The sequence below is a fragment of the Electrona antarctica genome, assembly GCF_951216825.1.
Source record: "Electrona antarctica genome assembly, chromosome: 14".
Lineage (NCBI taxonomy): Eukaryota > Metazoa > Chordata > Actinopteri > Myctophiformes > Myctophidae > Electrona > Electrona antarctica.
Window position 1 is genome coordinate 15,412,659 of NC_136795.1, and position 18,107 is coordinate 15,430,765.

General features: G+C 44.3%; 1 protein-coding gene across 5 annotated transcripts in view; it reads left to right on the forward strand.

Annotated features, from left to right (window-relative positions):
• Positions 1 to 17,294, forward strand: part of atp2a1 (ATPase sarcoplasmic/endoplasmic reticulum Ca2+ transporting 1) — a 54,084-nt gene extending 36,790 nt beyond the window's left edge. For all 5 annotated transcript variants that reach the window (XM_079521255.1, XM_079521254.1, XM_079521256.1 and 2 more), the window contains 20 exons: positions 2,366 to 2,504; positions 3,567 to 3,647; positions 4,672 to 4,757; positions 5,291 to 5,446; positions 5,889 to 6,030; positions 6,438 to 6,604; positions 6,948 to 7,036; positions 7,375 to 7,477; positions 8,300 to 8,431; positions 8,644 to 8,769; positions 9,138 to 9,356; positions 10,503 to 10,614; positions 11,442 to 11,665; positions 12,217 to 12,437; positions 12,861 to 13,063; positions 13,488 to 13,573; positions 13,958 to 14,091; positions 15,089 to 15,206; positions 15,878 to 15,995; positions 16,994 to 17,294. In XM_079521255.1, the coding sequence (XP_079377381.1) occupies positions 2,366 to 2,504; positions 3,567 to 3,647; positions 4,672 to 4,757; positions 5,291 to 5,446; positions 5,889 to 6,030; positions 6,438 to 6,604; positions 6,948 to 7,036; positions 7,375 to 7,477; positions 8,300 to 8,431; positions 8,644 to 8,769; positions 9,138 to 9,356; positions 10,503 to 10,614; positions 11,442 to 11,665; positions 12,217 to 12,437; positions 12,861 to 13,063; positions 13,488 to 13,573; positions 13,958 to 14,091; positions 15,089 to 15,206; positions 15,878 to 15,995; positions 16,994 to 17,004 (2,667 nt within the window). In that variant the 3' untranslated portion in view covers positions 17,005 to 17,294. The remainder of the gene's footprint in view (positions 1 to 2,365; positions 2,505 to 3,566; positions 3,648 to 4,671; positions 4,758 to 5,290; positions 5,447 to 5,888; positions 6,031 to 6,437; positions 6,605 to 6,947; positions 7,037 to 7,374; positions 7,478 to 8,299; positions 8,432 to 8,643; positions 8,770 to 9,137; positions 9,357 to 10,502; positions 10,615 to 11,441; positions 11,666 to 12,216; positions 12,438 to 12,860; positions 13,064 to 13,487; positions 13,574 to 13,957; positions 14,092 to 15,088; positions 15,207 to 15,877; positions 15,996 to 16,993) is intronic.
• Positions 17,295 to 18,107: the final 813 nt, after the last annotated feature.

Consider the following 18,107-nt stretch of genomic DNA (forward strand, 5'->3'; position numbering starts at 1 on the left):
AACCACAATTGACCCCCCTCCCTTGACACTTAAGAAAAGATGAAATTTAAAAAATGACAAATGACAAACAATTACATTAGAATTCAAAAATGTTTACAGAGACAGACGGAATTCAAGGTTACATAACTTCTTCAGGCGGTTCTCAAGTCATTACACACACTATACATAACTACATTTCGGGTCAGCATAAGTAGAATCTTTTAGTGTTCTATTAAAATCTAATCTGAAATGTTGACGGATCCTTATATATTTTTCTCTGCTGTCCAATTTGCCTAGTATGCAATTAAAATCCCTTTCACAACAATACATAAGCTCAATGTCCATCAGTCATCACGCACGGGCAAGCGAGGCTGCAGTTCCTCGACGCGCCGCACGGAGTGTGTCCTTTTTGGCCCGTGCCGTGTGCAATGCGTGATCAGCACATTGCACATTACGGCCGCTGTTTGTTGACACTGTCCTCTTGTCCATTTCGAAATGAATTCTACACCTCCCTCCCTTCAGTCATGAATCACAACACATGACTGACAAGCGAATTCACGAGAGCCGTGTGGGTCACCAAAGTAGACTGTGTAGCGAGCTTGTAGACCAGCCGCCTCGCCATCGCCGTCGAGTCGAGCAGATGAAGCGGTCCCCCGCCTCCCTTTGACCGCTGATTGCCGAGCTGAGTAGCCAGGGATCCCCCTCGGATCGCCGCTGAGCATCGGCGACGCTGGTGACGCCGACTGTAGCTCCTCCGTCCTCGCCGTCAGTTGGTGGACAGGAACCACAACTGCGCATCGCCGCTCCACAGTGCAGGCCATCCCCGTTGTGGTGGTGGTCTAGCCTGGCGTGGCCATACTCATAGCGAGGGTTCACTGATGTTTCCTCCCCCCATCGCGTTGAACGCCGCTGGTTTGAGTGCAGCGCGCATCACCGCCGTCGTCGTCCTCCGTCCAAAAAAATTGCCGACCGAAATATCTATTAGACTGAAAATCCAAACTTGTCCCCTGGTTCACTTCGCCTGGCACAAACATGCACCAAAGGCGACCGGTTTCGACGCACCAATTGAAGTAAATGTACTACAAAGAGACTGCGTTTCCTCTCTATAAAGCTCATAAACAAACTTGACTTAAATACTGGGCGGCATTGTGTCTTTGGTATGACCCGATCAGGGGTCAGGGATTGAACCCCCAACGTCCCAGTCACACTCTAACCACAAGGCCACTGAGCTGGTGCTCAGCTGAGCTGATCCCCTGGAACACCTAATAAAAAACGTTGAAATAAGCTTGTTTGAAATTACCAAACCTGCCTACTGATGATGTCACTGGTAGGCAGGTTTCTGAACCTGTCCACAGCACTCTTGTTTATTTTATTTGAAATTTCACTAGAGGATAAGCCCCTTGAAGTTGCAGCAACTAATTTTCAAGGGGGTCCGACTCCTCAGGCACACTTTACAAATCTGCTATAATTTGATCAAGTAAGGCATTCACTTAGAGAAAAACACAAAAAGTTAGCATATGGAGAGTGAGATAATGGTTTCTGCCCGACAGCAGTGATAACTATAATGATAACTATATCTAAATCGTTCAACATTTGCTACAGTTGTGGTGTACTGGGTTTGAACAGCCCTTATAACCATATTGTCGCTGTCGGGCAAAAATGTCATCTCTTTTTGAAAGGTACAAATGTCTGGTCAAATGTTCACCGGAGGGCTTTGAATATTGTTTTTGTTGTTGAGCGTATGCAACTTTGTCTTCGTCCTCTCATGAACATACTAACAGTATAGTTCAATCAACATGGGTCTGTTTGGAGTGCACCACCGAAAGCGCTTTCTCATCTGTCCCTAGGAAGGTGCCACAAAGGTGATAAGTATTTAAATATGCCCTTTCCTTAGGTCACCCACGACTTGCATCATCAGGGTTAACATTAACACACTCTGCAAAGGGTGCTAATTCAGACCAGATACACTCCATGATACTTTATAATTCAATAAAGTATAATCATCATCATCATCATGTCTGTGGTCACCAATGCTGTGGCCAAACATAGCAGTCCCAGTATCACAACTTATAATTTTGTAAATACTTTTTGCAAGTTTCTAAGTTCTTACATGCTCGCACAAAGATGGAACACATGGTTCATGGTCGGGGTGTAGCACCAAATTCTGGGGCCTATAGGACAAGGATTCACTGTAGTCCAACTTCCCCCCCATTGCGACGCACCTGTTCATGGTCGGTTATGAATTAGTCTCTGTGGGGTGGAAATCTCACATGTCCAAAACTGTTACTTTTCAGGATTCAAATAAAAAAGTAGCAGATCTGCAAGCTGGTGAATTCTGGCGTTAATTTACGGATTATCATTGTTTGTTTTTGTGGGTGACATGCAGGAGCGCAACGCGGAGGACGCCATCGAGGCTCTGAAGGAGTATGAGCCTGAGATGGGGAAGGTTTATCGGGCAGACAGGAAGAGCGTGCAGATGATCAAAGCCCGGGAGATCGTACCCGGTGACGTGGTGGAGGTGTCTGGTAAGAGCTGTGTGTGTGTGTGTGTGTGTGTGTGTGTGTGTGTGTGAAGGGGAAGGGAGGGGGGGGGAGGGGTCACATCCAATGTCCTTGAGGATGAACATGCTTCCTTTTATGGCAAACATACTTCATGTAAGAGGATGAGAAACTGAGGAAAAAGAAGTAAGCTGGTATATAAATAAATGTAATATCTCTGTGATTCCGTCTGTCTGTCTGTCTGTATGTCTGTCTGTCCTTCTCACTTTCTCTTGTCTTTCTTTCTCACTTTCATTCTTTCTGTCTCACTCACCCCACATCTCTCTCTCTCTCTCTCTCTCTCTCTCTCTCTCTCTCTCTCTCTCTCTCTCTCTCTCTCTCTCTCTCTCTCTCTCTCTCTCTCTCTCTCTCTCTCTCTCTCTCTCTCTCTCTCTCTCTCTCTCTCTCTCTCTCTCTCCACTGTTCAGCTGTTCTTTTCACTTCATACTTTCCCCAAGGTCTCCCTCAAAGTGGTATCAGCTTTCAGCACCCCCCCCCCCCCCACACACACACACACACACACACACACACACACCTCCACTTCATCATGAGACTCTTTGTTACCTTGTAGTCATCGCTGCTCAAACATATTTATTTCTGTCTGACAGTGTGTACAAGGCCAGACATCACTCACATCAGTATGTATAAAGACCATGTTTAACCACTTGGACCCCAACAACATCCCTATTCTGGGGGGCAAGAAATAGCAAATCTGCAAGTGTAATGAGCTTGTGAATCTGCATAGTACCGTTGCAAATTTACTGAAATTAGGTTTAAGTAGTGTGTGTGTGTGTGTGTGTGTGTGTGTGTGTGTGTGTGTGTGTGTGTGTGTGTGTGTGTGTGGTGTGTGTGTGTGTGTGTGTGTGTGTGTGTGTGTGTGTGTGTGTGTGTGTGTGTGTGTGTGTGTGTGTGTGTGTGTGTGTGTGTGTGTGTGTGTGTGTGTGTGTGTGTGTGTGTGTGTGTGTGTGTGTGTGTGTGTGTGTGTGTGTGTGTGTGTGTGTGTGTGTGTGTGTGTGTGTGTGTGTGTGTGTGTGTGTGTGTTCTCTCTAGTTGGTGACAAAGTGCCAGCTGACATTAGGCTCATCTCTATCAAATCTACAACCCTCCGCATCGATCAGTCCATCCTCACTGGTGAGTGTCTCACTGTGCTGATAATGATCATTGGTGGAAGAACTACTCACATTCTTAAGTAAAAGTATCAATACTGCAGTGTAGAAGCACTCTGTTACATGTAACTGTCCGGAATCCAAAATGTACTTGATTTAAAAGCATTGGTATCGAAATGTACTTAAAAGTACCAAAAGTAGAAAGTAGTCATTATGCAAAATGTCCCGTTTCAGAAGTTTTCAAAATGAATATAATGTATAAAGAAATCTTTTGAAAATAGCAGATCTACAAGCTCACAATGTGTCACATCGCTTGTAGATCAGGTATTTTCAAATGGTCAAAATGTATATAGGGCTGAAGTGGTTAATGTATGTTTTGTAATAATAATCAAAATCTACAAAGTAACAATATTTGCTTCTGATATGTAGTGGAGTAGAAGTAAAAGTACTTACAATTGGAAGTACTCCAGACCAGTAAAGTAAAACTACCTTGTACTTAAGTATAGTAGACTGGGTGTACGGTGCTGATGATGATAGTGATACTTCAATAATCTGGTGGCAAGGGTTCAGAAACCTCTTATCTCCAATTCTCCATACACTAACTTTTTTTCCCTTTTTTTTCGTAAATTAATGCCCACTTGATCAGACTACACTACCACGTCGCACAAAAGCAAGCAATAGCAAACTTTTGCTATTTTTGAATTTGACATAAGGAGGTTTCCACCCGACAGAGACAATATTTTCGTTGCTATGACATGCCATGGAATATGCAGGGTTTTTGGAGACGGTCAACACTCGAACCCCCGTCGGGTTTGAGCAATTACATGACATGCAGCATGGAGAGAAATGACACAAAACAACATAAATAGTTGATCACACTACAGCGTCACACAAAAGCACCAAAATTAGCTGATCCGCAAGCTCGAAACTTTTGAGCTTGTAGATATACTTTTTGAATTTGAATCCTGAAAAGCAACAGTTTCTTGGACATATGAGGTTTCCACCCGACATAGGCGATAATGGTGTGTCTCATGGTGTCTCCTCTACAGGTGAGTCTGTCAGTGTGATCAAACACACAGACCCTGTCCCAGACCCCCGAGCCGTCAACCAGGACAAGAAGAACATGCTGTTCTCTGTGAGTCCACCACACACACACACACACACATCCCCTCTCATCTTCTGTTGCCTCTCATCCTCCGTTGCCTCTCAGTCTCCGTATCCTCATAGCTTCCGTAGCCTTTCGTTGGGTGCATCATGTTTTTGGTGCGACGTACTATCAGTCCTACAGTCATGAGTCCGACACCCTACCCAAAACCCAACCCTAAACCTAACCTCACAGGAAGCCACGGATTCGTTTTAACCTGCCACAGGTGAGTTTTAACCCGGCCACGGGTTAGTTGAAACCGGCGCAACCGACGCATGTTGGGAGCGACGGCCGGTGGTGTTGTCAGACTAATGCCTGTCGGACTGTCAGTATATGACTAACCAACATGGATCCCCCTTTTGTTACCAGCCCAGTGGTTCTCAAACTCTTTCGTGCGGATCTGCTACTTTTGAATAGCCAACATATAAATGGATTAAAGTGGTTGAAATGATTGTGATGCTGGATTAACTACTTTTGCTGGGGAACTCTCTGGAACAAACTGTTAACCGCCTCCTCCTTCCAAGGGAACCAACGTCTCTTCTGGCAGGGCGACCGGCATCGCCGTGGCGACCGGCGTCGCCACGGAGATTGGCAAGATCCGTGACCAGATGGCGGCCACGGAGCAGGAGAAGACCCCTCTGCAGCAGAAACTGGACGAGTTCGGAGAGCAGCTCACCAAGGTGGGCCTGAGGGACACTAGAGACAAACACACACTACGAGCCAAACATAAGCTGTCATATCGATGGGTCAAACATGCATCACATGCTGGGATGAGAGACAAGACAATACAAATGCATATTGATTGATTGATTGATTGAATACTTTATTAGACTGCAAACTGCACGAGAGCTGTCATACACTTGGTATAAAAGGATTAATACACAAAAATGTCCTTGTAGACTTGTTTCCGTTGAGGTCCTATGTATTCAATTCATCAACATTACACCAAAAATCAATATCCTCGCAAATATAAAATGCTATATGTACAGAGTAGAAGAAAAGGGGGGGATGGGGGTAAAGAGGGAGGGAGGGTGGGGTCACCTATAAGGGAGAAGTGATAATTGGCCTCCCCTTTGGTCTCCTGACAAGTGCATCCTCAGGCCTGTGGTTGTGTGTGTGCAGGTCATCTCCCTCATCTGCGTGGCCGTGTGGATGATCAACATTGGTCACTTCAACGACCCGGTGCACGGTGGCTCCTGGTTCCGTGGTGCCATCTACTACTTCAAGATTGCTGTGGCCTTGGCTGTGGCCGCCATCCCCGAGGGTAGGGCCCGGTTGGCCACAGTTAACCAAATAATCAATTTCATCCATTATAGAAAGAAATGAATAATTTAGTAAAATAATCGATTCATAATCAGTATCCCTATTTTAGGGAGATCAGAAAACGTCTACAGCGGTGAAAATAGAAGATCTATGAGCTCACAATACGTCACATCGCAACGCACTGTAGATCAGCTATTTTGGTATGACGCTGTTGTAGTATAAGTATAACATAGGGCTTAAGTTAAAGAAGTTAAAGTCAACACAAGAACAATGGCATCCATTAATAGCATGCTAACCTTTCAGGAATAGAAAATATGTTTTTTTGGGGGGAGTCGTGGGACTTGTGTCCTGGCTGAAAACGTTGAGACCCACTGCTCTAACCCTGACTGAGCTCTCTTCTTGTGTCAGGTCTGCCTGCCGTCATCACCACCTGCCTGGCCCTGGGAACCCGCCGCATGGCCAAGAAGAACGCCATCGTGAGGAGTCTGCCATCTGTGGAGACGCTGGGCTGCACCTCGGTCATCTGCTCTGACAAGACTGGCACGCTCACCACCAACCAGATGTGTGTCACCAAGGTAAGAGTGGCGTGCTCACCACCAACCACCCGCAAGTTATGCAGCTGATGTTTCCTGATTGATTGATTCCGTTATTAACAAGTTAGTTAACAGTACATGTAGTTACAGTGAAAAGTGATGCTTAAAGGATAAGATAAAAGCCTCTGGACTGTGGCCCTTTCTGATTTTTAACCACTTAACCTGGTGTCTCTATTTTGGTCATGTCATTATAGACAATCGTTTTTTCACTTTTTTTTCTTTCTTTTAAAAAAAATAAATGTGCGTGTGAGCTTGTTATTTTTTTGTTTGCAATTTTTGAAATATGGTTAAATAAAAGGAAGTTGTCTTTGTATGGTCACTGCAGATGTTCATCATTGACAAAGTGGATGGCGACAGCGTCAGTCTGGGACAGTTTGACATCTCTGGCTCCAAGTACACCCCCGAGGGAGAAGTGTAGGTTCTGAACTGCACGCACGCACGCACGCACGCACGCACGCACGCGCGCACGCACGCGCGCGCACACACACACACACACACACACACACACACACACGTGACTAAATACATAATCATTTTGGGGGTCCTTAACATGAAAAAGGTTTGAGCACAACTGATAGCAACATTCATAAAACTGTTCATGTAGAGCGAGAACAGAAAGGTCTCTCATATAGAGCCCTGAGGGACTCGGGGTCAGCCAAGTATAAGGGTTTAAGACAAGTGGTCGACTGACCATGATGATGACCATCATCATCCACACTGACCACTCTGACCGGTCACTGTCGTCCTCTCAGCACCAAGAACGGAGGCTCTGTGAAGTGTGGCCAGTATGATGGCCTGGTGGAGCTGGCCACCATCTGCGCTCTGTGCAACGACTCCTCTCTGGACTACAACGAGGTCAGTGCACGCACGCACGCACGCACGCACGCACGCACGCACGCACGCACGCACGCACGCACGCACGCACGCACGCACGCACGCACGCACGCACGCACGCACGCACACAACACAACACACACACGTTCTGTTTTCATTCCTAAGCCAATAGCCAATGGATGACTGGCGGGACACTCAACCGAAGTCTCTTACTGACTCCTATCTCCTATTGAGCGATGACACGGTCATCAAATTATTGGCTCAGGAATGCGACAAAACAAAAACAAAATATCCATGAATTAATTCAAGCCTTCATGGGGCGTGTAATTGATGGGGGGTGAACTACTCCTGTATATGTAGCCGTATTTGACAAAATGTGTCATTCACGTGAAGTGATTAGCAGTGATGGTGTGCACCTGCACACTGTCACCTCCTCTTCAAAAGGAAGCAGACACCTCCAATTCTGAATAGTGAAGGCTGGATAGTGGATAGCCAAAACATTTGTCTTTTTTGAGACGATGTAAAATCACTCTTGCTACTGTGTGCGGCCTAGTACATAGTATAAACAGCATTGTTGAATGCCACCACCCTTATGTATATCTACTTCTCTCCCTCTCTCCCTCCCTCCCTCTCTCTTTCCCTCCTTCTCTCTCTCCTTCCCTCTCTCTCTCTTCCTCACTCCCTTCTTCCCTCTCTCTCTCTTCCTCACTCCCTTCCTCCCTCTCTCTCGCTCCCTCTACCTAAGTTTTTCACAATGCTGTACCTGTACATCAGTGTGACAATAAACACCTTGAACCTCCCTCCCTCCCTCCCTCTCTCTCTCCCTCCCCCGGACCGGTGTAGTCTAAGGGCATCTATGAGAAGGTGGGTGAGGCCACAGAGACCGCTCTGAGCTGCCTGGTGGAGAAGATGAACGTGTTCAACTCAGAAGTGAGGGGCTTGTCCAAGGTGGAGAGGGCCAACGCCTGCTGCACGGTCAGTCCACCACGCAGGAGAATGCCAAGAGGTGTTCCATCCAGAGGAAGCATGATTTTGTCAAACTCGACTAAACCTGTCCTAAACATTCAAAGACCATGACTAAAACTACAAACTACATTTGCTGTCAAAATCAACACTGGTCATGTGTGAAGTCCTTTTTACGGAGCCACAGTGGTCTCACCCCCCCCCCCCTCTCTCTAACCTCACAGGTGGTTAAGCAGCTGATGAAGAAGGAATTCACCCTGGAGTTCTCCAGAGACAGGAAGTCCATGTCGGTGTACTGCAGCCCCGCCAAGTCTGCCAAGGCCCCAGTGGGAAACAAGATGTTCATCAAGGTGTGTGTGTGTGTGTGTGTGTGTGTGTGTGTGTGTGTGTGTGTGTGTGTGTGTGTGTGTGTGTGTGTGTGTGTGTGTGTGTGTGTGTGTGTGTGTGTGTGTGTGTGTGTGTGTGTGTGTGTGTGTGTGTGTGTGTGTGTGTGTGTGTGTGTGTGTGTGTGTGTGTGTGTGTGTGTGTGTGTGTGTGTGTGTGTGTGTGTGTGTGGTATTTTTCTAATTTAAAAAATATATATATATCAGATGTACAAGCTCACAAACCTGCTGCGAGCTTGTAGATCTGCTATTTTTCAATGACCAACATAATTATAAATGGATAAAGTGGTTAAAATGCTCGTGATGCTAACTACTTACTATTGTTTTCTCCCCAGGGAGCTCCAGAGGGCGTGATCGACCGATGTGCCTACGTGCGCGTGGGTGCCACCCGCGTGCCCCTGACCGGCCCCGTCAAGGACAGCCTCCTGGCGGTCATCAAGGAGTGGGGCACGGGCCGCGACACGTTGCGCTGCCTGGCCCTCGCCACGCGCGACTCGCCTCTGAGGAGGGAGGAGATGAACCTGGAGGACTACACCAAGTTCATCGACTACGAGGTGAGCAGAGCGGCCGGGAAGTGGCAGAGGACGTACCACACCGTCGGACCACTTTTCCACCTATCTTCATATAATTGGTTCTCACTAATGTTCTACTCAGTCTGTGTCTCATAGGAGGGCTGTGGGCAGTTCAGAAACCCGTCCACCAGTGACATCATCGATGGGGAATCCAGGCTAATAGAAACTGCAGGCTTTCTATTCCTGAAAAGTTGCAATGCGAAAATGGAAGCCATCGTTCTCACGATAATAAAAATCTAAATATATATTTTTTTAAATCTTGTTAAAAAACAACCATCAGCCTAATCATGATGTCACTGGTGGATCGGTTTTTGAACTGCCCACAGTCCTCCTATGAGACACAGACTGAGTAGAAAAAATGGTGAACATTGGTGAGGAGTCGGACCAATTATATGAAGATAGGTTGAGAAACTAAGTGGTCCTTTAAGCACTGTGCTTCAAGTACGACTTTGTGGTACTTCTACTCCACTACATTTCGGATCCAAACCTTTAGCTATAGTTACTTTGTAGATTCGGATTATTATTACAAAACATACACTAACCACTTTAGCCCTATTTACTCTGACTCCTCTGTCCACCAGAGGGCGCTGAAAGCATTACCAGACACCATATGAAAGTCACACTGCTCAGCCATGAACACCAATGTTGCCTTGTTTGCAGTGGTGGAAAAAGTACTCCCATGTTTTATTTAAATAAAACTATCAATATGGCAATGTGGATATACTCTGTTACAAGTAGAAGTCCCGTATTCAAACTTCACTTGAGTAAAAGTACTAGAAGTATAGGCATCAAGATATAGTTAAAGTACCAAAAGTAAGAGTACTCATTGTGCAGAATGTCCCAGTTCAAAATGTGATTTCAAGATCACCATTATGATGTTGATCTAAGTGTATAGCTTTATTTTGATGATGCCAAAATGTATACAGCTGAAGTAGTATGTATGTTTTGTAATGACAATCAAAATCTACAATGTAACTGGTAACTAAAGTTGTCAAATGTATAATATTTGCCTCTGATGTAGCCTAGTGGAGCTGAAGTAAAGGTATTGAAAATGTTCTGCATTGCGGTATTGATACTTTAAACAGTGTGAGTACTCCTTCCCCCCACTGCCCTGCTTGTGTCTTCCAGACTGACATGACATTCGTGGGCTGTGTGGGCATGCTGGACCCTCCTCGCAAGGAGGTGATGGGCTCCATCGTGCTGTGCAGGGCTGCTGGCATCCGGGTCATCATGATCACCGGTCAGTACATCAGGGTTTCTCAAAGTGGGTGCCGTGACCAGTTAAGGCCTATTCATATACTCCAGTTTTAAGTGAGTAAGTCTCTTACCACCGCGGCGTGACGTCATGTTGTAGTTTTCGGTGGTCACCTTATCACTTAAAACTGGAGTATGAATAGGCCTTTAGACCTAGTCTGGACTTGATAAAACACACCTGAGTTGCACAGTCTGTCCCAATGCATGGAAACTCATATTCTCTCAAGTTCTCCTCCGTGACATGCTGTATCTTGGGGGGGAAAGATTAGCATATTAACGTACCATAAAATACAAACAATGCAATTCAGGTGTGCTGTGTGGATGAAATGGTTATTTACAGGGGTGTCCCAAGTCAAAAAGGTTTGAGGACCACGTACTGTCCACAAACCACAGTGCATGCCATTGCAATGTGTCCCAGAGCAGGTACCACTAACCTGCAGTGGTCACATCCTTTCTGTTCTCTTTTAGCCTTTTCATTTCAAGGACCCCCAGTTTGGTTTATTATAAGGCCATCTGCTATTTTTATATAATTATATATGGTATTTTTATAGAATTTATACGTTTGAAAATATGTATAATGGGGCATTCTGCATAATGAATACTTTCTACTTTTAGTACATTTTTATACCAAAACTTTTTGTACTTTTATTGAAGTACGTTTTGAACTTTTACTTTTACTTGTAATATAGTATTTCTACGTTGCAGTATTGATACTTTTACTTAAGCAAGAAATGTGAATCCTTTTTCCACTACTGACTGAAGTTGAGACAACAAAACCAAGTCTTGTTTCTGTTATTGTCTCCCACCATGCAGGTGACAACAAGGGCACAGCCGTGGCCATCTGCCGTCGCATCGGCATCTTCGGCGAGGACGAGGACGTCACGGGCAAGGCCTACACCGGCCGCGAGTTCGACGACCTGACCCTGCACGAGCAGAAGAAGGCGGTGCAGAGGGCGTGCTGCTATGCCCGCGTGGAGCCGTCCCACAAGTCCAAGATCGTGGAGTTCCTGCAGGGCTTCGACGAGATCACCGCCATGGTGAGAGGAAGCAGACAAGACTACTGGAGCCTTCCTGCATGCAGCAGGCAGCGGGTTCCATTAGTCTTTCATGATTTACTCTAATGCTAGCTTCATACCACTTGGGTTCAAGTGACATACACAAATGTGTATGTCAGCGCTACACTAAGTACTCTGTACTACAGTGGTACACTAAGTACTTTGTACTACTCAACACATTATGTTGTGCGGTCCCCAGATGATCAGTGCAACATTGTTTTCTCACTCAACAGTAAACAAACCAACATACAGTATTTGTAACAGGGTTTCTGCACATTTCTGAAGTGACAATTTAAGTACCTTTTTAATACCTCTAAAATGAAAAGTTGAATAATAAAAAAAACTAATTATGAGACCATTTTTACGTCAAAAGTAGAAAACAAACTATATTGTCATACATTGGCCAAATTGTAAAATATTACTAATTAATTGTACTCAAGTACAGTACTTAAGTAAATGTACTTAGTTACTTTCCACTACTGATGTAATGTGTTAGCATCACTCTTCTAATGCCCCCTCCTCCCTCCCTCCAGACCGGAGACGGAGTGAACGATGCCCCAGCCTTGAAGAAGGCTGAGATTGGCATCGCCATGGGCTCTGGCACTGCCGTTGCCAAGTCTGCCTCTGAGATGATCCTGGCTGACGACAACTTTGCTTCCATCGTGTCGGCCGTGGAGGAGGGCAGGGCCATCTACAACAACATGAAGCAGTTCATCCGCTACCTCATCTCCTCCAACGTGGGCGAGGTGGTCTGGTGAGTGTCATAATGGAGGTCTCTGTCAGGGTGGAAACCGTATGAACTAAACAAGACTTTTCAGGGGAAAAAGTACACAGGTTAAAAAAAAATACTGTTTCAATACTGCAATGTAGAAATACTGGTTTTATGTATGGGAAAAAGAAGAAGAAAAAAGGGTAGATTGCTGAATTTCCTTTTTGGGCAAGGAAATTGTCCATTTATCTAAGTAGGAAAGACAAAATGGATGGAGGAATTTAAGAATTTTGTTGGAGTATTGTTTAATATATAGATACTATGAAACAATGAGGGACTCGGATGTGTTCAAAAATATGAAGGATTACTTTTTTTTCTGTAAAATATATGGGCAAACACTTGGGCAAACACTTAAATGGAGAAAAAAACATCTGCCTCTCTCTCTCTCTCTCTCTCTCTCTCTCTCAGCATCTTCCTTACAGCTGCGCTGGGTCTCCCTGAGGCTCTGATCCCCGTCCAGCTCCTGTGGGTGAACCTAGTGACGGATGGTCTGCCTGCCACCGCGCTGGGCTTCAACCCCCCTGACCTGGACATCATGGGCAAGGCCCCCCGCTCCCCCAAGGAGCCCCTCATCTCTGGCTGGCTCTTCTTCAGATACATGGCCATTGGAGGTATGTATGTATATAGGTACAGTTCAATCCAACCAATCCATTTAATCGATCATAAAATAATATTCTTTTATTCGGTAATTTAGTAGAATGAAAATGAATAATCGATCCCTATTTTGGGGTCAATTAAAGGCGAAAACGTTCACAAACTTTCAAAAAAAATAGTGAAAATAGCAGATCTACAAGCTCACAAAATCTGCTATTTTCACTGTTTTGGCATGACACCGTTGTGCGACGACGTATAAAACAGGGCTTATGTGATGCATATCTTCAAATTCAAACGACAGCAAAAGTAGCAGATCTACTATCTGCTATCTGATGCTTTTGTGTGTGATGCTGTGTAGTGTGCTGAAGTAGGGCGTTGATTTAAATATGGAGATAAGAGGTTTCTGGCCTGACAGCGATGACATCTTGATGATTTCTTCAGGTTATGTGGGCACTGCGACCGTGGCAGCCGCTGCCTGGTGGTTCATCTATTGTGATGAAGGCCCCATGGTGTCCTTCTACCAGCTGGTTAGTGTTCACCTAACTCTCTGCAGTCTATTGACACATCATTGCTTTCAGTTGCCTTAAACACACACTGAACTTGAGTCTGGAGCAATGCAACCTACACACGCACACGCACACGCACGCACACACGCACACATACACATACACACACACACACACACCCCCCAACGGCAGGGGGGAGCCATGCAAGGCAGCAAGCTGCTCAACAGTTCAGTGGGATGCTAGGATAAACTCTGGGAACCGTCCATTTCATTGTGCAGAAGATTACTTAAAAATAATAATAATACATACAAACAAGTTCAAATTAGGTATGTTTTCTGAGAATGTCTTGTGGTGGACATATGGTAGTTCATACACCAGGTGACTTGTTTCCATGCTCCCTGTCAGTCTCACTTCATGCAGTGCACTGAGGACAACGAGGACTTTGTGGGCGTTCAGTGTGAGGTGTTTGAAGCCTGCCCGCCCATGACCATGGCCCTGTCTGTGCTGGTCACCATCGAGATGTGCAACGCTCTCAACAGGTCTGTCTACTGGCCTGGCCAGAACGTTACACCAGCGCTTGCCAAACCTTTGTAGCTCAAGACCCAAAAGAGAAACTAGACATTTTGTGAAAATAGCAGATCTGGTATTTTCACTACTTTTGAAACTGTGTTGTTGTATTTTTGTTTATTCTATTCATGGAAATTATTAGGTTTTGATTTTGTTCATGAAATATGTTGGAGTTGTTGTGTTGAAACTGTGTTGAATGGAGGGAAAAAAAGAATTACTTTCTCTGAGATAGACATATTTCTTTTGAAAAGCTGTCATCAGTAATGTAAGGGGTACCAAGACTTGTAGTCAGTGGGCTAGATATGAAATACTATTGATATGATGCCCATTGTACAAAATGCCTTCTGAATCAGTAGTTCTCACACTTACATTTTTTTCCCAAAATGTTCAAAAACCCATGATTCCTTGGTTTATAGTCACTCGCCCCTGTCATCTTCAGCTGTCACAATATGCTTCTTCTCCGCAGCTCACAATGCATTGCAATGCAGTGAGCTTGTAGATCTATTTTGGCCTTTTTGGGTAATGTTCCCTTCCAGAATAGGGTTGACGTGGTTCATGATGTAATCATGTATTCTCCCCCAGAATATGCACACACACACACACACACACACACACACGCACAATCCTCGCTGATTTGTTGAAATATAAACGCACATCTCAATTATTCAATTCATCAAGAGTAGTTGAATAACATAATCGATAGTTGCAGGCCTAAACTCATGTACTGTACATCGTCTGTGTCGGGTGAAAACCTAATATCTCCAAACCTATTACTTTTGAGGATTCAAATTCAAAAATAGCAAAAGCAATAGATCTACAAAAACGTGTCGATTTGTGCCACACTTCTAGCTTGCAGATCTGCTACTTTTGATGTTCCTGTGCGACACAAGTGTAATTACAGCCTTACTTTGCAATATACAATAATATCTTAACGTACCCCCTCTCCCCCGCCACCAACCCTTGCCCCAGCTTGTCAGAGAACCAGTCCCTTTTGCGCATGCCCCCATGGAGCAACTGCTGGCTGGTGGGTGCCATGACGCTCTCCATGTCCTTCCACTTCATGATCATCTACGTCGACCCCTTTCCCGTGAGTCTGTCCTCCTGAGCTGCACTGCAGCCACACTGTCCTCCAGACATCATTCACCTCCCTTCACTACTGTGCATCATACCCTCCCTCTCTGTCTGTCTGTTCATTCATTGATTGGTTCTCTCTCAAAGATTTTCATGCCAAAGGCCCCCAAATTGATTATGTATTTGGCTACTGATCCCCATCTGAAATGATTTTGTGCCTGGGATTTGAGTTGTTCAAAATGTTCACAATTCTTCCATTTATTTCTGATCTGCTGTACAATCCCCCCCTAGCCTAAGCTATTTTTGCTTATTATTTTAAGATTAGAGCATTTGAAGTGTTCAAACTAGCAATGTGTTCAGAAGTATCTTCCATAAAATCGTAATTGTCTTGGATATTGCATATATAAAAGCAAAGGTAAAGGCCTCAATCTGTGATTTCTTCACCTGGTTGGCAGTGCGTAGAACAGCAAGAAACATATTACTAAAACATTTACATATTGTATTAATTGTTTAGGATCCAGCACTAGTGTGTGTGTCAGGGGGTGCTCCTTATATAATGTTTCACAAATCACACAGTAGGACTTGGCCATACACCATTTTCTTCAGTCGTGATTAGATGTTCCTTTATTCCATGCATACTCCTGTCTCCTGTAGATACCGTAATGTTTGATGTATTCTCTCCTGCAGATGATATTTAAGCTCAAACATCTAAATGTGGAACAGTGGTTGATGGTCCTCAAGCTGTCCTTCCCAGTCATCCTCATTGACGAGGTGCTCAAGTTTGTGGCACGCACATATCTGGAGGGTGAGTTTAATAATGAATCCTTATTGAAGAATTAGGAGTCGCATTTGCATGGGGTGCATAGTGTGAGTGGCCTTTTCAAGGATTTTCTTGGTGGTTCCATAACTCTAAGAATGATTCAACCGCTTAAGGAAAGATTTTGACGTTTCTTTTTTTGTCTGTTTTTCCCCCCCCAAGAATACATGTTTCTGCAGTAGCTGCTTTGTTAAAACAAACTTGTTTTGCAAGTTTAGTGTTGAATGCGATTAGACTAGCTCACAGTGTCTGATAGCACCTTACTTAGTGGGAATCACACAAATTGCAAAACAAGCCGTTTGTTGATTGACCAGATTAAAGAAGACTATTTATTTCCCTGACAAAATGTAATGACTGTTCAAAATATCACTGTATGTGGCCAGTGTCCCCTATCCAATGTGGTGTCGTACCACCCCCACATCATGTCAGTATCATTAATGTCAGTATCATGGTCAATATTATGCCAGTATCATCAAGTTTCATGGTTGGGTTTAGTGATCTATTGTTGTGCACTATACAGGTACAATGGCACCATTTCTGCCTACTCACTGTGTCTCAGAACAAGTAGACAGAAATGGTGCCTTTGAGCGAGTAGACAGAATTGGTGCCATCTTATATTGAGGATTAGTGAGGAGGATCACGGCCAAGCTACACCAGGCTTTTCTCGCGCGTTTACCCTAAACGCGAACCCCGCGCGTGCATTTTTTAAAACAGGACTGCGTTTAGGGTAAACGCGCGCGTTTTGTGCGAGAAAAGGCTGGTGTAGCTTGGCCGTAAGTTATATGAACTATGAAGTACCTCAGTGTAAGCTCACAACGCGTCACAGTGCCATCGATCAGCTATTTTCAGCGAAAGCTTTCCTACAATAAAAGCTATAGCCCTGAGCGACACCACTCCACCACATGGGGGGGTATAAGTGGTCAACCATATTGCTACCCTTCCTGTCATTACTGTACAACTGATGACGGTTTGTCTTACTCTTTCAGGGAAAGTCTAGAGGCAACGAGCTGCTGAGTGCCGACGAAACCAACGAAGACACATAAATGAAGACAGCGAAAAATGTGTTGAAAGTGAATGAGTGAGACAGCAGGCACTCAAAAGTGAATGTAAAATAATAAAATAAAAAAGTTCAAAAGAGCAAAATTCATAAGCCATCATAAAAAACAAAAGGAGCTGCAAAGTATTTTTCTTTCTGTGTACGTACTGAAGTTAATATATAGGTGAGCGTTTTAAAACGTATTCTGTCATGATTCTATTCTTAAAGAATAAAAGGTATTGTCAAACTTCTTTGTAGTGTTTTCCCCCGGTTTGTCATACGATATAATATCTTTGCATTTCTACATTGTCACATTGACCAATGTTATGAAAGTGGGATGGTAATATTTCATTGTTCTTTAGACATTATCACAATTTATTTGTGTATTTAATACCATTTTGCTATGTAATGGTTGCATATTGTCTCTGTAGGGTGGAAACCTTGTATATCCAAATAAATTCATTCAAAGGTGTGTGCTGGCAGGTCGCTCAAAACTGGAGCATATTGGGGTATTTTAGCAAACATTTTGGGCCCTGGGCTGCCTAGGGCTAGACAGGGCTGTCCCTGTCTAGCCCCTAGGAAGCCCAGGGCCCAAAATGTTTACAGCACAAAACATGGTTTTCTGGCACCACTGAAAAACCTGCCATTAATTTTTCCTATAGAGATTTACAAAAATCTATTATTTTAAGCATAGAATCAAACCATCCAGGATCCTGGTGAATCATGACCTTTAATTCTTTGAATAATATGATATACGGGTACCACATTTCATAAATATTCTTTGTTTACCCCCCTCCCCCTACAGAATCAAAGGTTAAGGTTTTATAGTCATGGTTCACCATGATCGTGGGTGGCTTGATTCTTAAATGCCTGATGAAATAGTTTTACATATATTTTTTCTTTAAAATGGTGTTGATTGAAGCTGCTTGTGTGCAAGGGAGAGGATGACATGGTCTTCTCCCTTCCACCTGACCGCTGTTCATATTGGGCTGGCAGGCAGCCCAAATCAGATTTTGGCTTTAACCAGATTGGAATTGGTAAATAGTAGTACGTTATTATGGACA